General features: G+C 60.3%; 2 protein-coding genes across 3 annotated transcripts; both read right to left on the bottom strand.

Moving 5' to 3' along the window:
- On the bottom strand, positions 1-6,783 carry CDK5RAP1 (CDK5RAP1 mitochondrial tRNA methylthiotransferase). Its single transcript, XM_087750332.1, has 12 exons — positions 6,287-6,783; positions 5,526-5,629; positions 5,016-5,050; positions 4,191-4,291; positions 3,793-4,003; positions 3,021-3,141; positions 2,495-2,725; positions 2,140-2,237; positions 1,971-2,026; positions 1,724-1,854; positions 669-818; positions 1-234 (listed from the first exon to the last, which is right to left on the bottom strand). The coding sequence occupies exons 1-12, from the start codon at positions 6,513-6,515 to the stop codon at positions 1-3; spliced, it is 1,701 nt and encodes a 566-aa protein (XP_087606458.1). The 5' UTR covers positions 6,516-6,783.
- Positions 6,784-6,912: 129 nt separating this feature from the next.
- On the bottom strand, positions 6,913-16,490 carry LOC104018307 (bactericidal permeability increasing protein). 2 transcript variants are annotated; one of them, XM_087750137.1, is made up of 15 exons: positions 16,333-16,490; positions 15,288-15,402; positions 14,576-14,704; positions 13,674-13,829; positions 13,136-13,199; positions 11,172-11,235; positions 10,605-10,696; positions 10,264-10,440; positions 9,946-10,005; positions 9,648-9,815; positions 9,155-9,222; positions 8,888-8,930; positions 8,452-8,515; positions 7,862-7,938; positions 6,913-7,211 (listed from the first exon to the last, which is right to left on the bottom strand). In XM_087750137.1, the coding sequence occupies exons 1-15, from the start codon at positions 16,445-16,447 to the stop codon at positions 7,158-7,160; spliced, it is 1,446 nt and encodes a 481-aa protein (XP_087606263.1). In that variant the 5' UTR covers positions 16,448-16,490; the 3' UTR covers positions 6,913-7,157. The 2 variants fall into 2 exon arrangements, with proteins under 2 accessions (XP_087606263.1, XP_087606262.1); XM_087750136.1 differs by having other exon boundaries at positions 9,155-9,326; positions 9,638-9,815.
- Between the last annotated feature and the right edge of the window lie 5,738 nt (positions 16,491-22,228).

Here is a 22,228-nt window from a genome sequence, read left to right on the forward strand (position 1 = left end):
CTAATTTTGGGCTTTCTTGGCAGCAGCTGCTCTGGAGAACAGCACTGTGCCAGAAAAAGAGCCCAAGGAAACCAGTACTGCAGACAAGGTCACCTTCACCACCACGTAGTCCCCTGGCTGGGCTCTGACCAGAGCCTTGCAGCCCGCAGCATCCTCTATCTCGGCATCAGGGAAGATCACCTTGATGTTGCCGTCATTCCTCCCACACAGCTCCGAGACAGAGCGCTTGCTGGGCTGAAAGGAGGACAGGGAACATCACCTGCATGGCAATAGCTCTGATTCACTGCTGAGCTTTATTGCCTCAGGAATTAATTGAGCACTATCGCCAGTATTAAAATCCACATTCCACACCGTTAAGCACGCCGTGTAACGAAGTCCTATAGCCAGAGCTGCTGGGTGACACCCACACCCCAAAGCCAACATTTCAAAGCCTGCACTAACTCAGTGCTTGGCCAGAGACACGTCTCTAACCCATCCCATTCCCCTGCGCTCAGCTCAGTGCTCTGGAAAAATCAGGCTGTCTGCTTCAGTGTGCAGACATGGTCTTGGAGTCCTAGGATTGCGTGGGGAAAGTGAGAAGGGAAGGCAGAGGCGATGACTGCTGTGTACAGCCTAAGAGCCTCTTGGCCAGCAAGAGGGGAGGACAGCTCTGTTCCAGGCACGCTCACCCCCTCCACCAGCACCAGCTGAGACTGGCCCACCATCGCCTCGTTTGCCCTTGCAGCCTCCTCTCGAAAGACAGTGATGAGCTCCTCCAGCCGCCTCTTTTTTATGTCTGCAGGCACATCGTCTTGCAGCCGGTGATATGCCCGGGTTTTCTGCAAACAGACAAAGCAAGCACGGCTCCTCGGTAACCAGGCAGCCCGAGATCAGAACCCTGTCTGACCCCAGCCAGCTTGGCTGCTCTTCAAGCAACACCTCTCCACACATTACAGTTTGTTTTTACAATCTCAAGTAACATTTTCAGCACCAGCAACATCCTTGAGTTCCTCACATTCTTTCTGCACCACCTTTATGGTAGAAGGTTTGATGTAGGGCGCTGAGTATCGGCGGCTGTGTGAAGCAGTTCTGCAGCTCCTATGCGAGATGTGTCTATTGCCCGTCTGTCCACAAGGACAGGCAATGGATTCTACTACTCCTAGTTCCATGTGCTGAAAGGTGATCTGAACTCCTTTGCTTCCTTATGCTTCCCAACCTCCCGTCCTCTTCCCTGTCAGCATCTTACACTTTGGAGAGCATTCTAATGGAGACTTGTCTCCTATCCACTCTTCTCATGAAAATACCTTCTGAAAATTCACCATTTCTCTCCAGACTCGATGGACAGAGCCTCTGTAGCTGGGCTGGAGCCCAGCTACGTCAACACAATTTCTCATCAGCAAAGACAAATGTACCTGCAGCCAGGTCTCCGCAGACACAGCTGCTTCATTGCAATGACTCTGGAGCACCTGCCGAACCAGGTCACCCAGTCAGTACTCAACCCTGGCGCTCACGCAAGGGAGCTGGAAGCCTTTCAGGCACAAAGGTGGCCCCTGCAGAACCACATACCCCAGAAGCGCTGCATGCAAGCAAAAAAATCTACCAACATACCATGTCTTTAGGTATTCTTTTCAATAGCTTTTTTTTTTTTTTTTTTTTTTTAAGTGTCTTCTTGTGAGAATCAGCACTCAGGAATTAGGTGAGATACCCAGAGATAAGAGTCTTCTCCATCAGGTTCTGCACTCACCTGTCTCATGCTGTAGGCAAACAGGAATCCTATGTTGTAGCGGACTTCCCGCAGCAAGGACACAGTCTGCTGGTGATCTTCTTCCATCTCTCCACAGAAGCCAGCAATGAAATCGCTGCTCAAGCTCACTCCTGTAACAGAGACGCAGCTTTACACGTCCCTCAAGGAAGAGACGAACACTTCACTCAAGAAAGAACAGTAAGATACAGCTGTGCTGACCTCAGACGAAGCTAAAGGGAGCCCCTACCTGGAATGCACTCACGCACGTGGTGTACAAGCTCTAAATATGCTTCCCTTGTGTATCTGCAATGAACAACACATGGATTTGCTAATCAGAAAACCACAGCATCGATGAGGAGAACCCAGCCCCCTAAATCAGAGGGTAGGGCACAGGACTCCCCGTGGCGATCGCTCACCCTCGTCGCATGGCCTCCAGCACTCGCGTGCTTCCACTCTGGGCTGGGAGGTGAAGCTGTTTGCAGATGTTGTGTCGCTCCTGGATAAGCTGCAGGACCTGCGATGGGCAATCAGGAGACGACATCACAGACAGATCAACTCTACCAGGATGCCAAGGGGAACAGTCTTCCCTGGGTAACAGCCAGCAAACTGCAAACCTGCCAGCTTTAGCACAAACACTCCCCCTCCCAGGAGCTGCTGTTCCCATTCTGTGATCCCGCGTTCCCTTTGGAAAGGAAGCACAGCCTACATCTAGCAGTTCGGAGCTGCCTGCCTGCCTGCAAGCCGAGGTCCAGGTGTTTATTTTACACTTGCCTCATCAGGAAAATCCTTGGGGTGTGGAGAGGTGAAACGGATCCTCATTTCTGGATCAATTCTAGAAACCTGGTCTAGAAGATGTGCAAAGCGCAAGCCTCCTGGTTTAGCTTTGTAGACTGTGCTAAAGCCACGACTGAGGACTGGGGCTGCAGCTGATTGAAACTGCACCTCAGACGTGTCTCGAAAGCTGTTGACGTTCTGACCCAAAAGGGTCACTTCTTTCACTCCCTACAAAAATAAACAGAGAGGAAAAAATATAACCCGGTCAGGATGGCTAAGCTGCAAGGGCAGCCACAGTTTTACTCTTACTTCAGGGAGGAGTCTCCAAGGGAAGCCCTCCCTTCCTTATCTGTCTCAGAGTATTACAAGGGGAATCAAAAAGCCACTGGTGGAACCCTGCCGTAACCTCATCTCCACAGATAACGGTGGTGCCATTGCTCAAAGGTATCACCAAAAACACTTTCACTGAGCACCATCCTTCCTCCCACGGTTTGGGACAGGTGGGAAGGAGGCTCTGCCTCACCTGATCCGAAAGCATCCTCACTTCCTGCAGGATGGACGCGATGGGGCGGCTCCTCTCACGGCCACGGGTGAAGGGCACGATGCAATAGCTGCACATGTTGTCACAGCCCCGCATGATAGACCTGCCCGGAGGTAAAGTACAGGTCATACTACGATCGCTCTGGAAGAATCCTGCCCTGCTTTGACCTGGCCCAGCACTGCTGCCTTCAGCCAGCTCCCTTGGCCTGCAGCACACACAGCACCAGCTCCGACCGCAGCTCTGCAGCTTCCCCTTACACACTGCTCCAGCCAGAGCTGACACACTGAGCGGAGCTTGATTTCATGTTTGGGAATCTTATTGTCCAAACTGGACAAATCAAAACAAAACCAACAGAAGTTACAATGCATGGAGGATTGGAAGAATTACGTAGGAGAACTTAGGGCAGGACATAGCAGAAGGCAGGAGATGAGAGAGGCACAGACTTTAGAAAGGCACAGACGTCAGTGGGACAGAAATCACTCGGTGCAACACCAGGCTTAGACAATCGACATTCTCAAAGGAGAGCAAGAGAAGCCCGCAGACAGCCAGAGCACGCAGCAGTCTCTCCAGGGCTCAGACAGCGAAGCAGCAGCAAACACACAGTCTGGTAGACTCCTGCCTCTGGGCTGCCAGGAGCGAGTGCAACCAGGCATTGCATCTCTTGGGTAGCTGCTGTCACCGACATGTCTGTTCTGCACAGCAGTATTTCCAAACCAGAACCACAGAAACATGCACAGGAAAAAACGGTACTTACACAAACGCCGTCATGCCACCTGTGCTAGTCTGGACAGGCAGAATATCTGCATAAGTCTCATCTAGCGATAGCAGGACATTAGCAGCTTGCTGGCCAGACTCTGCCACGGCCAGCAGCCGGGGAAGGTCACGATACGCATCAGGGCCTGCCACGATATCGACTAGCTTCTCCTTGTGCAGAATCTCCTCCTTAAGCCTCTCGGCCATGCATCCTGCCGCCAAAGGAGAAGGGTCCTTGTGAGGAAGTGCCCACCCGCCATTACACCTCCGCACCCCCTCGCTAGCTGCTTTCACCCTGCAGAAAAGGCTTGCTGCTGCCAGAGGGGAAGATGAAACGCAGCACGATGGGATGTGGCACAACAGCGTGCGCTACCCACTGCTGCGCGTCCCACCAGGTACCTAGAATCCCGATGCGGAGAGGTAAGCGAGCCTGCTGCCGCCGGGCTTTCAGCGCCTTGAGGTGCCGCAAGCGATTCCAGATAGCCTGCTCTGCCTTCTCCCTGGGAAGCCAAGAAAACGGTGGTTATTCTGATTGTTGCACTTTAACAGTCCCCCAACGTCAAACAGCCCAAGTGCTTTGAGAGGAGAACTCAACTAAAGACAGGGGATCATCCGCCTGACGGATGTGATGGCACTTTGCCGTTTGTGATCTGTGGATTATGTCTTGACTCTATCTTATCTACTATCTTTTTGCTTGCTTGGGAGCATCTGCACTGCAGAAACAACTTAGGGACTAAGCGCTTACTGGGAAAGTCTGCCTTAGCCAGCCAACAGGAGCTACCTTGCAAGTGACAATGCGCATTTGATATCTTCTACGTTCAGAAAAAACAAGCAAAGTTCCCTATATATTTATATCCCAAATTGCCCCTAAACTTATTTCCCAAATTTTTGAAGTACAGACTCTGTACTAGAGAGGCAGTTCAAGAGAAGACAGAATAAAAAACCAAAAATTAAAAATCGTTAAAGCACAAATCTGTGCGGGTCTTTACCGGCCCACGACACATACACAGAGCTTACGCTACCGAAGAGCTTCTTCTCGCTATATAGAAAAGCAATTCATAGCACAATTAACGCTATACATTGTAGCATCAGCTAGCTCTGCCCTCAACTAAACGGGCAGTGTCACATCTGTATGCTCTTTTCCGCACACATTTATTGCCTTGTTTTTCAAATGGTAATTCCTTAAAAACTGTCCAAAACCAGCAGTGACAAAAGTTTCCTTACCTCACCGAACAGGTGACAAGGAGAATCACGTCTGCCTAAATTGAAAACAACAAAAAAGGAAGAAGAATTTGTAAAAGCCAAACAATAAGTACTCATGCCCTGCACGGGTAACCTGAAGAGGCAGACTATAAAACTCACTTAACTCAGTGAAAAAGATCTGCCCAAGCACACAGTGGGTTTCAACAAACAAAGGTGCAAGAAACCAACAGATGACAAGCAGAGTCTTTCACTGAATGGCAGAAGTAAACTCAGCCAAGGATGAGTCAGGAGCATCCCGCTGTGTCCAATCGCTCTCCAACTGAGAGGAAACCCAGCGGTTTAAAGAAAAAAAATAACCCACAGTTTTCTAGCACGCTTGTCAAGTAGCTTCCCTTACTGCGCAGAACTTAGACTGCAAAAATGACAGCATCCTGCAGGACTGCACTCCAGACAAACCTGGGACTCGCAGGCACAGCAGCGGCACGATGCCCTTGCAGACCTGCGCTACAGGAGAGCTCCGCGGTGCCTTACCTCACCCAGGTCCTTCGTCCTCGCGTAGCCATTCTTCTGCAGGATGGCCCAGGCGATCTCCGTGTCATTGACGTTCATCTGGCAGCCATATGTCTCCAGGTACACTGCAACAAAGGCGGTGCGATGCAGAAGCCTGCCTCGGTGCTCTCATCTACAATCTGTTTCTATGACCTCTTCCATAGGAAGGAACCTTCAGTCCCACCGCTGGAGAGACTCAGGCAAGCAGCACAAAAGCTACCTTCGCTTGCAGCCTATGCAGAGAGGACAGACCAAAAATAAAGACAGACTCTGCTAGTGGCACTAGGAAACCCGAGTGCCTCAGAGCACATCACTCCAACACGACAGGGCTGGGCTACGGCTTGCAGAGAAGCAGAAGCTGTGTTATTACTGAGATATAACATTTAGTGCAGTGAAAACCCCCTCCCCAGGGCATTACCGCCTGAAAGCTCTACGACAGCCCCGGCTGACAGCCAGCACGTGGACTGCGGCGAGGTGCCAGAGCAATCCGCTCCCCAAGCATCCCCATGGCGCGGGCAGACACACCAGCGGGACGTGGCCAACGAGCTGGACTTCTTCCAGCCTCAAAATGGCCTTCTGGGCCCCGAAAGCACCCAAACAACTCGTCTCCCCCGCTTGGGCTGCAAGGGGAAGCAGCAACGCCTGGCAGCAACGCCACGGCCCCCGGGCGCGGCCCCGCCACGGCCCCAGGGCCGCCGCGCAGGGGTCGGCAGCGCCCGCGGAGGGGCGGCGGCACCACAGACCTTTCCCGGTCCCGGGGGCAGAGCCTGGCTGCGGCCCGGGCCGCGGCTCCCCGGCGGCGGCCCCTCTCAGGAAGTGCCGCAGGTCCGGCCCGGCGGGCAGCGCGGCCCCGCGCCCCACCGGCCGCTCGCCCGGCCCGCAGCGCGCTCGGCGGGCGGCCCCGGGGCGGGGGGCGGCGGCGGCCGAGCGGAGGAGCCCGGCGGCCCGCAGCGCTCGCCTCCACAGCAGCATGGCGGCGCCAGGCCCCGGGGCCAGGCCGCGTTGCCACGGCGACGGCCGGCGGAGCGCTTTGCGGGACGGATGGGGCGCGAACGAGCGCGAACGGGGAGGGGGCGGCCCCGCTGTGCGCCGCCAAACCGGGCCCCGCCGCGCCCCCGCTCCTCGGCGCTGCGTTCCGCGCCGCCGCGGTTCCGCCGAGCCCGCCCCGCTGCCGGGCACGGCCCCGCCGCGGAAAAGCGAAATAACGATGAAAACACGCTGCTCCGTGGTGCTTTGCCGCGACCGCAGGGGTGAAAATAGCCGAACCGGGCCTTCCCGGGCGCCCTCCCCCAGGAGGGCTCCTGGCAGCCCGCGGCCGCCCCCGAGCAGCCCCGGCCCGGTGCGAAGGGAGGGACCGCGGGCGCGGAGAGCGGGAGAGCAGCACAGCCGCCGCCTTTATTGCCACCAGCTGCCTCCAGGCAGCACAATCGGGAGGGGAGGGGTCGGGGGCCAGGGGCACGCAGCTCCCGGTAGCCCTGGGCGAGGCCCCGGCGGGGGGCGAGGGGTTCAGCCCCCGGGGTGCTTCTGCCCCCGGCCGCGGTCGGGTTCAGCTCTGGCGGCGGGAGGGAAGGGGCGAAGGGGGCGGGTTTGGTGCTGGAGGTCCCTCTGGTCGCCTTATCGCCGTCCCCGGGGCTGGTAGCGCACGTCTGCTCCCAGCAGCAGGAAATTCTGGGAGAAAAAGAGAAAGCGGGGGCTGCGACGGGCCCTGGGGCAGGGAGGGTGGCTGGGCACGCACGGTTTCGCCAGCCCCCGTGCCTCGCGTGGGCCCTGGAAGGGCTGCGAAGACATTTCCCAGCCGTGCCCCACAGTAAATATTCAGCGTCCCTGCAGCAGCACCCCTCTGGGGCTTCCCCGAAGCCTTTCTCCGCTCCCCAGGACCTGGCAGGGCTCCTTCCGCCGAGCCTGGCAGCGCTGCCTGTCCCGCAGGCAGATGTGTCTGGCAGCAGCGGCTCTGCGCTCACAGGCAGCGTCCCACCGGGCGCTGCCGGCCAGGGAAGGCAGGGGCTCGGGGCTAACGCTGCTGCAGAGCTGCGTGTGCTATAAAAAGCATCGTGGGAAATTCAGGCCCCGGGTTTAAGAACTGGAGAATGGCGTGGTGCTGCCCCGGGGGTGCAGAGCCCAGACCTCCACTGTGCAGATGGGGAAAGCGGGGCTCCAGTGTGCAGCTGTGCCGCTGGGAGCCTGGCCGAGCGTACCCTCCTGCCCGCTGTCACCCCGCACGGGTGGGCGAACTGGGTCTGCACGCCGTGCCGGCAGGCGGGGGGCTCGGCCGTGGCCCGACGGGCTCTGGCCGGGGCTGGGTGCTCCCCCTCACTCACCTGGTGAAACTGCACAAGGACGTTGAAGAGCTGTATTCTGTCCGGCAGCGGCAGAGGGAAGCCCTGATCTAACCTGGCTGGAAGAGACACCACACATGGCCATGGGAGCAAGAGGGAGCACAGGCTGTGCAAAGCAGCTGGCCACCTCCTTCCCCAGCCCCTTCCTTGCCCCCGCTGCTCCTGGGGCAGGCAGAGAACGTTCCCCCCAAGCTCCACCAAAGGGCTGGGGGCTGCACGTTGTGCCGCGCCGCTCCCCCGCCAGCCCCGCTCGGGCCCCATGTGCCGGGGAGTCATGAGAAGCAGCGAGCAGGGGAGAGGGTCTGGAAAGCATTAGGATGTGCATTGTGCTCATTTTTTCCAGTGTGTTCACTGCTGGATGCATGTCACAGCACCGAGAGGCTCCCGCACGCTGCTGCCCGCAGCCTGCCTCCACCGGGCGCTTTTAACTGCTGTCTCCTGCACTCACCGCAGGCTTTATCCACCGATCAGACTTGGCAACAGGGATTTAATTGTCAAGCTGGACCTGCTTGGACAGGGCGACCTGGCCAGCAACTACCCCAGCACCCCCATTCCCCCCAGCAGGTTCTCACCATTAAGACGTGGGAGCAGGATACTGGAAGCAAGTATGTTCATTATGGACTGCAGCATTCGCACCTGGGGAGTGGAGAGAGGGGGAAGGAAAAGAGCTTTAGCTTGCAGGAGAGCAGGTGACCAGGCACTGGAGGATAATTAGGAGAAGAAAAAGAGATAAAGAGCGGGGATGGATACATGCTTCACCAGAAACTGGCGGCTTTGGCCACGCTGGTGAGGTAGGAAGCATAGGGGTGAGAAAGGCAATGGCATCTGGCTCCGCGTCCTCTCTCAGTCTCGCAGGCTGAGGCAGGAGGTGTCCCTGGGGTCAGTGTGGGGTCCTGGGTGCTCCCCCAGGTCCCATGTTGGGGGCAGGGGGGAATGAGGCTCTCCTTGGCCCCCAGCAGGCTCTCGCCTCCATGCTGGGGGCTCTGGTCATGGCCGAGGGTAGCATACCTGGAAAGTGCCAACGTCCGAATGCTTCAGAGAGAGCTTCATCCTGCGCGGACAGAAGCAGTGGTGTGAAGGCTGTCCCAACGGAGGGAGCGGCTCCCACCTTGGTGCCACCTGCCGATGGCCTTGCAGCTCCCGCTCCCTCCAGCCCCAGCTCATTCCCTCTGCGCCAGGTCCCCATCCCCAGGACCTCCCCACCTCGCCTGTGTCCCTGGGAGCCCGGAACAGAAGTACCCCCAGCCACCCTCCTGCACTGCTCCCCCTCCATACCTGCCCACCGTCAGGTTTCCCACTATGTGGCTGGATTTCATGTCGATGACGGCGGACACGTTGCCTGTCTGGGGAGAGAGTGCAGAGCTCTGGCAGTGCTCAGCCCACCTCACCCCAGACCAGACACCCAGGGGGACAGCTCCAACCAGCCGAAACACAACGGGGCCGCTGCCTGTCCCGGGGCATGTTTGGACGCAGCATTAAACCTGGCATTTGTCAGCTCGAGTATTTTTCTGTTGGGGACACCCCCACCGCACCAGGACTGGGCTGGTTTCAGACAGTGCCCGGCACCTCTCCTGGCAGGAGCTCGGCAGCAAGGGCTCAGCATTGCTGAACACAGCAGGAGGACGGTGCACAGCTCAAACTCCCATCTTTGCCCCACTGAGATTCAGGGGAGAGCTCACTGACTGCACCGCGTCAGCCAGGGCTGTGGCTGCACTGGGAGCTGCCCGCCAGGACCACAGTCACCACCACAGACTGTACCTGAACTCACCAGGCTGAGGAGGAAGAGAGGAGCCAGGCTGGAGTTGGGAAAGATGGCGTAAGCCTGGATATCCACAACAGGCTTCAGCGAGACCCCCCCTGGTCCGATGTTCAGGAACGGGGCGGAGGAGGTGGACAGCCTGAGCTTCATCGGCATGTCTGGGTACATTGTCTCTAGCTGCAGAGGAACAGGGAGAGGATAGGGACAGCAGCACAAACCCCAGTTCCTGCGGGAGACCACCTTTCACAGAGCAAACCGCCGGCTGTGCGTGGCAGGAGCTCCGGGGAGGCAGGGCTGGCCCACTCACCTGGGGAATGAAGGCTGAGAAGGTGGAGGTTTTCAAGTGGAATTCAATGTCCTTTGGGATCTGCGGGGGGAGAACAGTCACACCGGGGCGACACGGCATGGCCAAGCCCGCGGTGAGATCAGCCATCCCGCCCCCATGCGCTGCCGTGCCGGACGGCTCCAGCCCCATCCCGCAGCCCCCAGCTCTCAGCCCCCGGGCAGCTCGCCGGGGAAGCCGGGGAGCCCTCCGAGACCATGGGCTGCCACCAGCACTCCTCTGTACCTTGAACCCGCTGCCCAGAGGCATGGGGACAGCCCCCATCCCACCTGCACTGCTCACCATGGAGTCTGTGATTTCGAAGACCAGCGCCCCGGCTGCGTGGTAGGCAAAGCCGGCTGTGTTGAAGAAGTAGCTGGAAGCCCCGAAGTAAACCATGCGGTCATGATCCGGAGGGAAGGACAGCGCCAGCGGAGAGAAGGGGACGGCGGAGCGGTGGGCCAGGGAGAAGAATTCGCCCTGGGAGGAGGGAGAGAGGTGAAGCAGGAGAGCAGAGGGTGGTGGGACTCACCCGCTGACCTGAGCTGGGAAACAGCATTTGCAGGAGGTACCTAAACCTGGTTCCCCACCCGCCTGTGGCAATGGCATCAGCCAACGCAGGCTTTCCCAGGGCAGCCTCTCACCTTCAGGTCCACGTCCAGGGACTGGGCGGTAGCAGTTGGGGGTGCCACCAAGGAGTAATCGATGCCAGCCACGGCATCTATCCTGGCTGTGACTGTAAAACACAGGACAGACGGATGAGCGAGAGGGAGATGGCATGGGAAAGCCGGCAGCAGATTGCCTCCACTGACATCCAGGCAGTGCCGTGCCCGGGCTTCCCAATGCAACAGCTCAGTACCAGCTTCAGGTGTGCTTGCTTCTGTTTAGAAGCAAAAATCACATTTCCCTCCTGACTCTCTCTCAGCCATGCAGACTAACTCCTGGATCCGAGGAACAGCCTGGGTCCCCTGGCTAAGGCAGCCCGTGCTCCCGCCAGCGCACAGCTCGTTGCGGGGGGGGGGGGGGGGGGGGGTGCGGCCGGACAGGGTGCGCAGTGACAAGTCTCTGCTCGCATGGTGTTCCCCAGCTCCCAGTTTGGGTGCAGAAATACAAGGAAATGGGGACTGGGCGTGAGGTAAAGCACTGCCCTGGCAGCTGGGAAATGCTCGGAAGAAACACTCCTAAAACCCCGTGCAGCCCCCGCCTGGTACCTGGCAGGGTCTGGAGGTACGGCTGGAGCTCGCTGCGCACAGAGCTGACCACGTTCTCACAGACCTGCGGGCAAGGAAGGCAGCGAAGCTGAGCGAGGGCAGCTCTGCCAGGGGCGGCCGGTGCCCATCTCCCAGGTCAAAGCCTCAGCCGCGCTCTGCTTTGCTGCCCGGTGCTTATTCCTTGCAAAAACCTGCTTAAATAAAAGAGCACACTCATCAGGCAGCACATTAATGAAGTGTCCAAAACACAAGCAGCGTCTGTACCTGCAAACATCTGCTTGCAGCAAGCTCCCCACCCACAGTTCAGCTCCACGGAGGCCCTGGGAAGGGCTCGTACGTGTGCCCTCAGACTTTTCCTGTGGCCATACTGAAATGAGTTGTGCTGAGCAGCCGCAGCTTAGCCGAAGCAGAGCAGCTGAAAGAGTTAACCCACCCCGCGGGGGCAGGAGCACCAATTGCACCCACAAAGCAGAGCTCTCCTGAGTTCCCACAGCTCTGAGCTGCCAGGACAGAAAAGCAAATCCCTCTGCTGCTGTCATCCACGGGTGAGGCCTCTGCATTAGTCGGGGATTTAATTGCAGGCTAAGCACTGACCCGGGATATTTCCTGCAGGGCACAGTCCTGCAGATGGCTGAGATAATCTGCACAAGCTCACAAGCTCTCTTCCAATGCTTTCCCTATAATGGCACAGGAATCGCCAGGCAGGATCGGGCCATCATCTGTCTGACCGGGCATCCAGCCCACAGCAGCTGATAGCGAGATGCAGAACTCTGCTGCTGGGGAGGAAGAGGAGGGACAGCGCCTTGGGCATGCCCTTATCGACAGAAGATTGCTGCTCTTCCCTGTGCCCAGCTGATATTCGTCTGTCTGTCCTGGAAACACCCCATCGCTGTCTGGGAGGATGGAGCTGCAGACGGACAAATGCAGCCGTGATCCCAGTGACCGGGTCCCCCTGGCGCTGGGGGCACAAGGACCGTTCGGGCTCGAGCAGGAGGCAGACGTGGGCTGCCAGGGCTGGAGCTGGGCTGGGACCGGGCTCTGCCTTGGGGTCTTGGTGCAGCACATTGCCATCCCCTGCCCTCTCCTGCCCGTCACCCCGGTGCCATCTCGCACATGGAGAAAGGCACTGAGGAATGTGTGTTGGGCAGAGGGGACTCGGACACGCTGCAGGGTGAGCAGAGCTTCCCTCAGAGTCCCAGAGCTGCCCTCCTTCCAGGAGGCAAAACAGCAGAAAAGGCCTTGGAGCCCCAGCTTCGCTCCTGCTGCCAGCCCATCTGCTGCCGCTGCTCCCAGCGGCCTCGGGAAAGCCACTACACGGCATCGGGAACAGCTCCTGGGCAGGCTGGGGACTGCCACGGGAGCAGGATTTGCCTGTTCTCCAACTGCTTCCTTCCTGAGCAAGGTTCACATCCAGGGAGGCTGTAACTCGTGCCAGTTAGCCTTGTAGTAATTACGGCTAACAGCTTGTTTCCATGTCTTGTTGCAGCTCTCCTGCACGTAGGCTTTTGTACCGGGCGGCCGGTACCAGGGCCTCCCTGACGCACCCCGTTAAAACAAGATGGCAGGTATCCGAAATCCAGGAATGAGGATTTCTCCCCCATTGCTCCCCAAAGCATACGGGAGTGCGGCCATTTAGAGGACAGCTCTGATCAGGTTTCCTCTGTTACAGTGGGTTTGGCCGAGGTATAAGATCGAATTAACTGACCACATGGAAAGAAAAGTCTTTGTTAATTAGGAACCAATTACGCTGCACTTTGGCAGAGGCTGCAGGTTTCAAATCCAGCCACACGATGCTGCAGAGACTGCAGTTAGCAATGCCCATTCCTCTGGTTTTCACCAAGTTGGTAACATGCCCGTGTGCTCTGCGTCTAGTGAAATCCCTACGCGCGCTCTGATCCTTCTAGCGTGTCAGCCTCAACGAGGGCTAACGACCACCAGAGCTCTGCCCTCCTCTGCTCACCTACCTTGCCCTCCAAGATCTTCCGGAATCTGGACTCGATAACGCTATGGAAGATGTTGTAAAGCCACCTGCAGAGAAAACCAGAGAGGAGTCCTTGAGCTCAGAGGCTGCTGCAGAAGCATTTGCCAGGACAGGGAGACACTGGAGATTCCGGAACACCGGGGAACATCGTTCCCACGCCAGGCTGGTGTCTAGCTTTGCCTCGGGGCTTACATTGGCAAACGGACCTGCTTGTAAACCACGCACACGCAAGTCTAGTGACTGCCTTCGCTCTTCCTCAACTGTGCAGCCACAGCAGGGCAAGTTCAGGCCAGATTTAAGTTCGTTCAGTTCCACATCTGGACGAGAAGTGTATCGCAAGAGCCCAGCAGGAGCTGACCAGCGGTGTGCCAGCGCGGGCACCTGCAGGTGGAAGGGGCAGCCTCCAAGGGACTACAGATATGCCAACATCTTACTCCTTGCACCAGGGCCTGGAAGCCACGTTCCCGTGGCAGACGGGCTAACACGCAGCGTTTCTAGGCCTGCACAGTGAAGTTACGTACCCAAACTTGCCCGAAAAGTGTACCCGGACTTGGGAGATGCGGGTGCTGCAGTCAGAGGTGTCAATGGTGGGTTTCCCGGAGGTGTCGCTGCCCAGCTTCAGGTTGATTTTGATATAGATGTTCTCCACCTTCAGGTCAAACGAACCGTGGTCTCGGCTGCAGGGAGAGGAGGACAAGAAAGGGACATTTCTCAATGCCAAGTCCTGATCCTGCCCAAATCAACTTTGGGACGGCTCTATCTAGCTCAGGCGCTCCCTTGTACTCAGCATCCAGAGGAGACTGGGAAAGTTTTTAAACTCAGGGAAACCAAATTTCACTGGAACATAAACTAGGAGAGGTAACCTTTAAATAGAGGGCTGAGAGCAAGCGAGGGAGATGGGAGAGAGACAGGAGAGCTGATGCACAGCTCCTCCATCGTCCACCTTGTGCTCGCCTCCCACCCTGCTTTACCTCTCTCAGTGCCTGTACGAGTGGCAGCGGCCTCTGCCCACCCCCGGTCCCGGCTCAGGTCTGTCCCTGTGGGTGCTCAGGAAGGTGCTCCCCTGCTCCCCAGTGCAAGCACGCGGGACCATCCCTCACACCCCCAGGTGCCCCAAGAGGGGAGGTGGCTTTCACATTGTCTCCCCAACCACTTGCAACCACTGCCTGGCCAGCTCCGAGGGCTCGCGGCGTGGAGGGGGACCTGGCAGGGCTCCCCCAGGGCGAGGGGCTCCCAGATGTGCATCGGGAATACAGCGGCTGCAGCCTGGCTGCGGGAAAGACAAGTCAGCACATCTGGAAAGAGCAAAGCAACAGCTGCCCAGACACAAGGGAGAGGGTAAGGAGAAAAAACCCGTCCAGACCCAGAGAGGGAGACGCAGAGCGAAGCGCCCGAGCAGGGAGAGGGGCAGTCGGGCACGCACACGAAGTATATCTTCACCCGCCAGTTCCCATCCACCTCGGCGAAGGCGTTGGAGATGGAGACCTGCAGGCCCACGTTGGGGACCAGGGAAATCCGCGAGTACGGCAAGTGGAAACTGCGAAGGTCCAAACTAAAAATAAATAAATGAATACATAAATAAATAAATAGAAAAGGCACTCGAGAGGGGGTGCCTTGCCCCCGGGCATGCGGCTGGGGAGGGAGGGAGCATCCCCAGCTCCCGTCCTGGCGCGGCAAAGCGATGCCTGGCAGGGACGCGCAGGGCAAAACGGCGCCTTTGGAAACGTGGTCCCTGCAGCCACCAAAGAGGGGCTCGAAGCCCTGCGCAGTGGGAGCGGAGAGGTGCAACAGGGCAGCGAGGAGCTGGGATCTCTGCAGGGGCTGGGCTCCTGCTCCGTGGGGGGACGGGCGCCCCGCTGCCCTGGGCAAGGCCACCTCCACCGCCTGGGCTTCAACTGCGCAAAATCCGCCCACACCAAGTGCTGTCACCTCAGTTCCCTTTTTCCCCTTTGGGCAGGAGGGTGAAGCAGAAGCATCTCTGCCTGCACCGAGGACAGGGCCAACATCTCAGGGAGCTGTGGAGGGGACAGGACGGTCCTCGCTGCTCCAGGGGCTCCCTGTCCTCCCCCACCCCTCCTGCCCCTCGTGAGGGCTGGGGGGACAGTGAGCCGCTCTGGGGCGCTGGCACGGCTCACCTGGAGAGCTCATAGTGCACCTTGCCCACGTGCCGGACACGATAGTCACCCGAGATGTCCGGCAGCTTCAGCTGGACCAGCTCCTTCTCCAGGACCGCGATCCCCTGCTGATGGGCTGCAGGGACAGAGGGAGAGCATCACCCCCATGTGCTGCCTACGGGAGCTGGGAGCACGCGCTGGGCGCACAGCAAAAGGGGTAAAGGACACATCCAGGCGATGGCCTGGCTGCTTTCCACCTCCCAGGCTGTCTTTAAAGCTAATGGCGGTGCACAGAGCCCTTTGAGCACACGGGCAACTGCCTGACGCCTGCCCGCTTGCCCCAGGGGAAGGTGGTGGCCAGGCCCACGGAAAGCAGGGAGAGGTCCCAGTCCTCGATCTCTGGGCTGGGCCCTGTGCGAGGTGCGCAGGAGGTCCCGGGCACCGCGCTGCTCCGTGTCCAGCACCGGCGGACAAAGCCGGAGGGAGCACACGTCCCAGGGAGCAGCACGGCATGAAGGGGTGCTGCATCCCTGCATCCATCTGGGAAGGGGAGTCATGTCCTCTCCTGCGCGGCTGGCAGAGCTGCCGGGTAAATGAGCTGTTTCTCACACAGTGTATTTCAATCCATAACAGCGCTCCGCTGGAGCCGGGGCTCTGCCTGCCTCAATAAAACCAGCATGGGGCCCATCTATCTCCGTCACTGCCCCCTCCTGCAGCTCCCCACCTCCCCTCCTCCGTAGCTCACTCCTCCAGGGCTCACGGCTCGGCTGCACGGACACGTGCCATGAGAGCAGGACCCTCCAGCCCTGTGCCTCCCCCGACATCGCCTGGGCACAGCCCCCGAGACCCCCGCCGGGCTGGGCACCCCCACGCCTCTGCAGGGGCTCCGGGGGGGGGAGGCAGAGGGGTGCCTCAGCGGGAAGCCCTGGGCCATGGCGCATTCAGCACCCACAGCCGAGGCTCCCCCCATCCTGCCCCAGGACCCCACGCTCTCCGAGCAAGCGCCCAGCTCCACACCTCAGCCACCAGCACACCTGCAAGGCGGGAAACCAGAAGCCAAACCCACCATAGTCCAAGCCTGCCTGGGTGATCCTCGCCACGAAGCCAGGGTTGGTAGTCCCGGCGAGTGCCAAACACAAAGCCAGCATCCCACAAGGCACCGCCAGGCTCTGCGCTCCCATCCTGGCTGCCCCGCGGTGCCGCACTGCTGCCAGGCTCTCCCTGCCCACACTGACTTTATATCCGTGCCAAAACAGGAACCACAGGCGAGGGAGATGTGCATGCAGAGCCGCTGCCGCAGCCCGCACAGGGCGTCCCCCGCAGCCCCAGGGCTTCCTGCTTGGCCACCGCCCCGCTCTGCACCGGTGGCACCTGCGCCTACGGCACGGCACACCTGCACCCAGCCGCACACCCGCTGCCTCTCCTCGCAGACAGGGAAGGGATAGTGAAAACCAGGAGGCAACAGCTCAGTTTCCAGCTCTCCATCAGGTGCAAACGGTCCCTGCCTGCAGCAGAGGCAGGTACTCAGGGAAGCGGACCTGCTGCGGGCACGGGTTCAGCTCTGCCAGCCACGTTTGATGGGGCTACGTTCTCACTGCCTGCTCTGCCTTCGCGGAGCAAAGGCTGGGAACAGCCCGGGGTGCCCCTGAGCCGTCTGCCAGCCCTGCTGCCCCCCGCCCCATCCCACAGGGCTCCTGCTCTGCGCTCCTGGGCATTAGCTGCCTCTGTCATGACACGGACCTGCCAAAGGCACCAGTTGTAATGTTACCAACAGAGCAGCCTCGGGGCACAGCAAGGGCTAAAGAAAGCACGTTACGGTTTCTCACCCCATGCGAGCAGACCCCAGAGTCCCCCCACACCCAGCAGGGCTGGTGAAGGGGTCCCCGCCTGCACTGGGTGGCCCCAGCGGGGCTCCGGGGGTGACTAAATGGGCAGGGTGCCCTGCACCTCCAGCCCCAGGCACAGGGCTCCGTCGCAGAGCAGCCGTGCATGGGAGGAGACGTCCAGTGCACCGGGAACAAGCCACAGGTGCAAAACTTCTGGGGCCCACACATGTCACAGCTCTTGGGCTCACGACAGCTGGAGACGGGTGCTGGGTGCAGCCAGGCAGGGGCGAGGGGGCAGCACCCCCGTGGCCTGCAGCGGGCAGAGCGGGGCTGGCCGGACCCTCCCCGAGGCTGCAGGAGGGAGGCAGGGGAAGAAGAAGTGATTTAAGTTACTTTCATTTCCCGTTGGGGAAGTGGCCGAGCAGGCACAGGAAACCCGCTGCAGCTGATGCAGGCAGATCTCGTGCTGGATCCAGGGAAGCCCTGGTTGCCAGAGGCAACATCCCCAAACCATGCGCTTGTGAAATGCGGCTATTGCTCAAGCACAGCTGCCGGCACAGCTGTGCCCCACGGCGCTGCGGCCCCAGGAGGCCCTGAGGGACGGGGCGAGCCGCGCCCGGGGTGCCTGGGCTGGAGGAACCTGGCACACAGAGGACTGGGGCTGAGGCCCTTTCTTCCCCCGAGTTTCAGACGGGGGCACTGGCAGGCTGTCTGGCAGATGCACAGCAAAAGCCACCAGGCTTGCACACACGGCTACAGCCTTGGAGAACAGCACCGCAGTCGTCGTCGGCTCTCCGATCCAGGGCAGGAAAACAAGGACGCAGCAGCCCAGCAGGTCTGGTGCTGATGGTGCCTGCTGGAGTGGGACAAACAGCCCAGGGAAGAGCCATGTCCCACGGGCACCCGGACAGCACCCACGGGCTGCGACCCTCCCGTCAGCACCGGCCCCAATCCCTCCCTGGGGGCCAGGAGCCCATGGGCAGAGCTCATTTTGCCCAGAGAGAAGCAGACAAGAGTAGGGGAGAAGATTAAAAGCCAAATCCCCACTTGCAGCCTCCGCGGTGCCATGACCTTGCCTGTCATCAAGCGCTTTGCTGGGTCTTGCTCGGTGTGGAGGAGAAGCTCCCCAAACCTTCCTGTCCATGACACCGCATCTCAGCAGGGCTGTTACGACACAATATTTAAGACATTCAGGACAAGCATTGAGGAACCAGAACCTCTTCCATGAGAAGAAATGAAATTTTATGGGGAGCAGCACAGAGAGGAAGCAAAACCAGAAGGTCTTCCTCCTGGGTTTGGGCAAACTTTAAAGTCGACCTAAGAAACCCTTCAAACAGCACGCACCCTGACCAAACACTCCCATGTTTGACAAGGAACAACTGAAACCACATCTAACACCCAACGCCGCAGGCTGTTCCTGGTAGTGCTTCGTGCAAGGGATGACAGCAGGGAATTGAGCGTGAAATCCTGCCCTGCCCGTCCTGACCCTCTGGAGGGGAAAAGGCTTTGCCCGGCGGGTGGCTGTGCTGGGGAAGGCCTGGTCCCCCCAGGGCTGCCGGAGCTGGGCCGGGGTTTGCTGGGCTGTATGGGCGGGAAAGGGCCACCGTCAGACGGGAGCCGAGAGGCTGGGAGGGCCGGGAGCTGCCGGAGGTTGTCCATCCCCGTGCTGCCGGCTGTCCCTTGCCCAGGGACCCCCTCCCCGCTGTCCCCAGGCCACCCCCTGCTCCCCACCTCAGCACGTGCGGGCAGTTCCCGATCCTGCCTGCAGCTCTTACCACATCTCTTGCGTGATGCAATGGCCCAAACCCCCCTGCAATCGCCTGCTGGGGTTCCTGGGGGCCACGGGGGCCGGGCTGTGGCTCTGCTCCATCCCCAGCAGCCACCAGCTTGGGTCCACTGGGCTCACTGCCACGCCAAGCCCCTTCCCAGGCGAGCACCGGCGAGGGCTGGCTGCACCCCAGCTGTCCCCAGGACGGCCTTTGGCAGATGCAGGGCAGGCGTTATTGGTCCTTGGGCTGCGAGCAAGGACACCCAGACATGCTTGCCTTCTGCAAGGAAACCTGTCTGCATCCATTTCCCTCAGTGCCACAACCACCCTGGGAAATCCCCGGGGCCCCAGCAGCCGGTGCCGGTGCCAGAGGCATCGCTGACGCCATTCACTTGCAGCTGCAGGGCAGGGCTGCGGGCTGGCCAACGCCTGCAGGGGAAACGCAGGGGAAAACCCCGGGGACTCGGCAAGAAAAGCGAGAGCGAGCTGGCTGGTTTTGGAGGCAACTTGGAAAAGAGAAGTCCACAGCCAGAAAAAAACCCCCTTCCCCTATCCATTTCCAGCCAGGGCAAGCTCACTGCCACCAACAGAACCGGGCTCTGACCAGGACCTGTGGCCACCATGGTTGTCCCTAGACCTGCAGTGGCTTCACCCAGAGCTCGGTGAAATACTGTCAGCATTGAGCCGCGGCTCCTGCCCACTCCCATGTGTGCGGGACCGCGGCCAGCCTGACGCTGCCCGCCATCACCTGCAAGTCCCTGACAACCTTGGATCCAGCATCATCTAAAAATACAGCCGGGGGACGTGCAGGGGCTCATCTGCTGTTGTTTTCCCAGCTGCGGGAGCGGTGTGACCCGGCGCCGGCTCTTCCTGGAGCTGGGAGGGCTCTCTGCCAGTGCAGAGTCGCTGCTGATGCCAGCCCTGACCGCTGCATCAAAAACAGGCAGCCGGGAACACCCGGGGACACGAGGGCTAAAAAAGCAGGAGCCCCGCGGGGCATGGCGAGCAGCTGCGCCCAGCAGACGAGGACCCTGGGCGCAGGAACACGGCCGCAAGCAGCGAGGCTCCCAGCAGGAGCCCAGCCCCAGCAACCATCCCCGAAGCTGGGCTCGCCACCCTGGCCCGCCCTCCACCCCAACATCCCAGTATCATCCCAGTGACAGCCTGGGGGACCCCGGGGACCAGCGCTGCAGCCAGAGCATCTTCCCCATCCACTGCGGGCTGCCACGGCCCCCAGACAGGCAGGCTCCTCTCGCAGCACACCAGCTCATGACGCGAGGTCTGGGAGCCTCGTGGGAGACAAAAGGGGACGCAGAGAGCCGAGGGGGATGATGTTGCAGAAAAGTAAAAATAAAAATGCAGGAATGATGACCTCGGGCAGAGCCTGGGGGGATCTGAATGGTGGCTCTGTGCCGGCGGAGGGGCAGGGCAGAAGGCCACATGCAGCCGGTCCCAGCAGCTGCTCGGGACAAACAGGACGTGGAGAAAGGGAGCAGAAGAGGAGGGTGAGCTCACAGCATCGGGGCCCCGGGAGGCCCCCAGGAGCTCTGCCCTTTGCTGGGCAGGCTTGGACCCCAGCACCCCCGCTCCCACCTCCAAGCCTTGCTGTCTCAGGGCGGCAGCAGGGCACGGGGCGCTGCTTTGGGGTGCTACAGGGATGCAGGGCTGGATCCAGCATTCGGGGGGCTTTGCAGGGTGGGCTAGTTTAGCACATGTGATAAGAGCACCCCAGGGCCCAGGCTGGGAGCTGCTGCCCTCAGGCACCCCATGGTGCCAGGGTCCCGCTGGGCTCAGCTTCGCGCCCTTCCCCTCCTGCTGCCCAGTGCCCACCGGTGCCAGAGAGGGATCCTACCTGCTGGCGTGGGACCCGGCCAGCCACGCTGCCTCCCTCCGCGCCCGGCCCCGCTGCCTTTCAGAAAGCGTACGAGCCAAAGCGAGTTCTTGGGCTCATTTCAGCGGTAACCAGGCAATTAAAGAAGGTCAGAGCATGAGCTCATACTCCCCTTGCACTCAGGGAAACTATAAAAAGGCTGAAGCAGAGCATGTGAACTAACGCAATTAACGGAGCAATTGGCCGCTGGTGGGGAAGGGAGGAGCTGGCCCAGTGGGCCCCCATTTGCATTAGGGATCCCGGGCAGATGCTTGGAGCGGCTCGGAGTGGAGGGCCAGCCCTGTGCGGAGCTGCGGGCCTGGAGCTGCGCGGTGGGCTGCAGCCAGGCGCTCCGGCCCCGGTCCCCACGGCCGAGCCTCTACCCACCCCGCACGCCGCCGGTGCCTGAGCCCTTGCAGCACTCGTGATCTCTACTGCTGACGAAAGGGCTCTCGCAAGCTCCCAAGGAAACGGGAGGCAAGCACAAAGCCCTCCCTGGCGCCGTCCTCCCGCCGAACAAGCCAGCAGCCCAGCTGTACCTCCTCCGGTCTCGGCTTGTTTTCACAGCGCGTCCTTTGGCCGCTCACTAATCCCCGGACAAATGTTCATTACTGAGGCTGCCCCAGCGGCTTGCGGCCCACGCTGCGGCCATCCCGCCCGTCCCCAGTCCTGTCGCCCATCCCAGCCCTGCTCCCGTCCCCGTCCCCGTGCCCCGGTGGAAGGGACTTCAGCAGGGAACAGAGCTCCGGGAGCGCTGGGTGCTGTGCCGGGGGACTGGGAGCTGTGCCAAGCAGCAGTGGTTTGTGTCAGGGTGTACTGAATCTGGGGCTTTGGCTCTTATGCTGATTGTTTTTGTACAACTTCTGATTGCTAAATCACACAATTCTGCCTTCGAGTAGGTACTTTCAGTCGTTGAACCGTCCCAAAGAGCTGCGAGAGACACTTCCCGCTGCTGTGCTTTCAGGCCGATTCAGAGCGGAGGCTGCGCGCTGTGCTGAGGGCTGCTGTGAATACAGAGCAGCCCCGATGGCTCGCACCCGCGCCGCCCGGGGTGGCTCGGAGGGGGAAGCTGCCACAAGCCCTGCGTGCCTGCAGGTGTGCACGCAGGCGCACACGCAGACCGGGCGCCTGCACACGCACGTGCACACATACGTGCACACGCACACACACATGTACACACACGCACAGGCATGAACACGCGCGCACACATGCACATGTACATGCACACGCACACTCGCACACTCATACACACACACGCACTCAGGCACACCGCACACACGCACCCACACACCGCACCCACGCACCCCCGCCCACGCAGCTTTGCCTTTCCCGGCGCCGGGACGCGCCCCCAGCCGGGAGCGGGGCCCGGCGCTGCTCGGGGGGCGGCGGCGCGGCGCGGGGGGCCCGGGGCAGGACCCGCCGGGGGCAGGACCCGCCGGGGGCTGCCGCCCCCGCACCGCCGGCGGGGCTCCTTCCCGCGGGGCGCCGCACACACACA

This window comes from Nipponia nippon, unplaced genomic scaffold (assembly GCF_047370975.1).
Source record: "Nipponia nippon isolate SJK-2023a ecotype South Korea unplaced genomic scaffold, ASM4737097v1 scaffold_13, whole genome shotgun sequence".
Lineage (NCBI taxonomy): Eukaryota > Metazoa > Chordata > Aves > Pelecaniformes > Threskiornithidae > Nipponia > Nipponia nippon.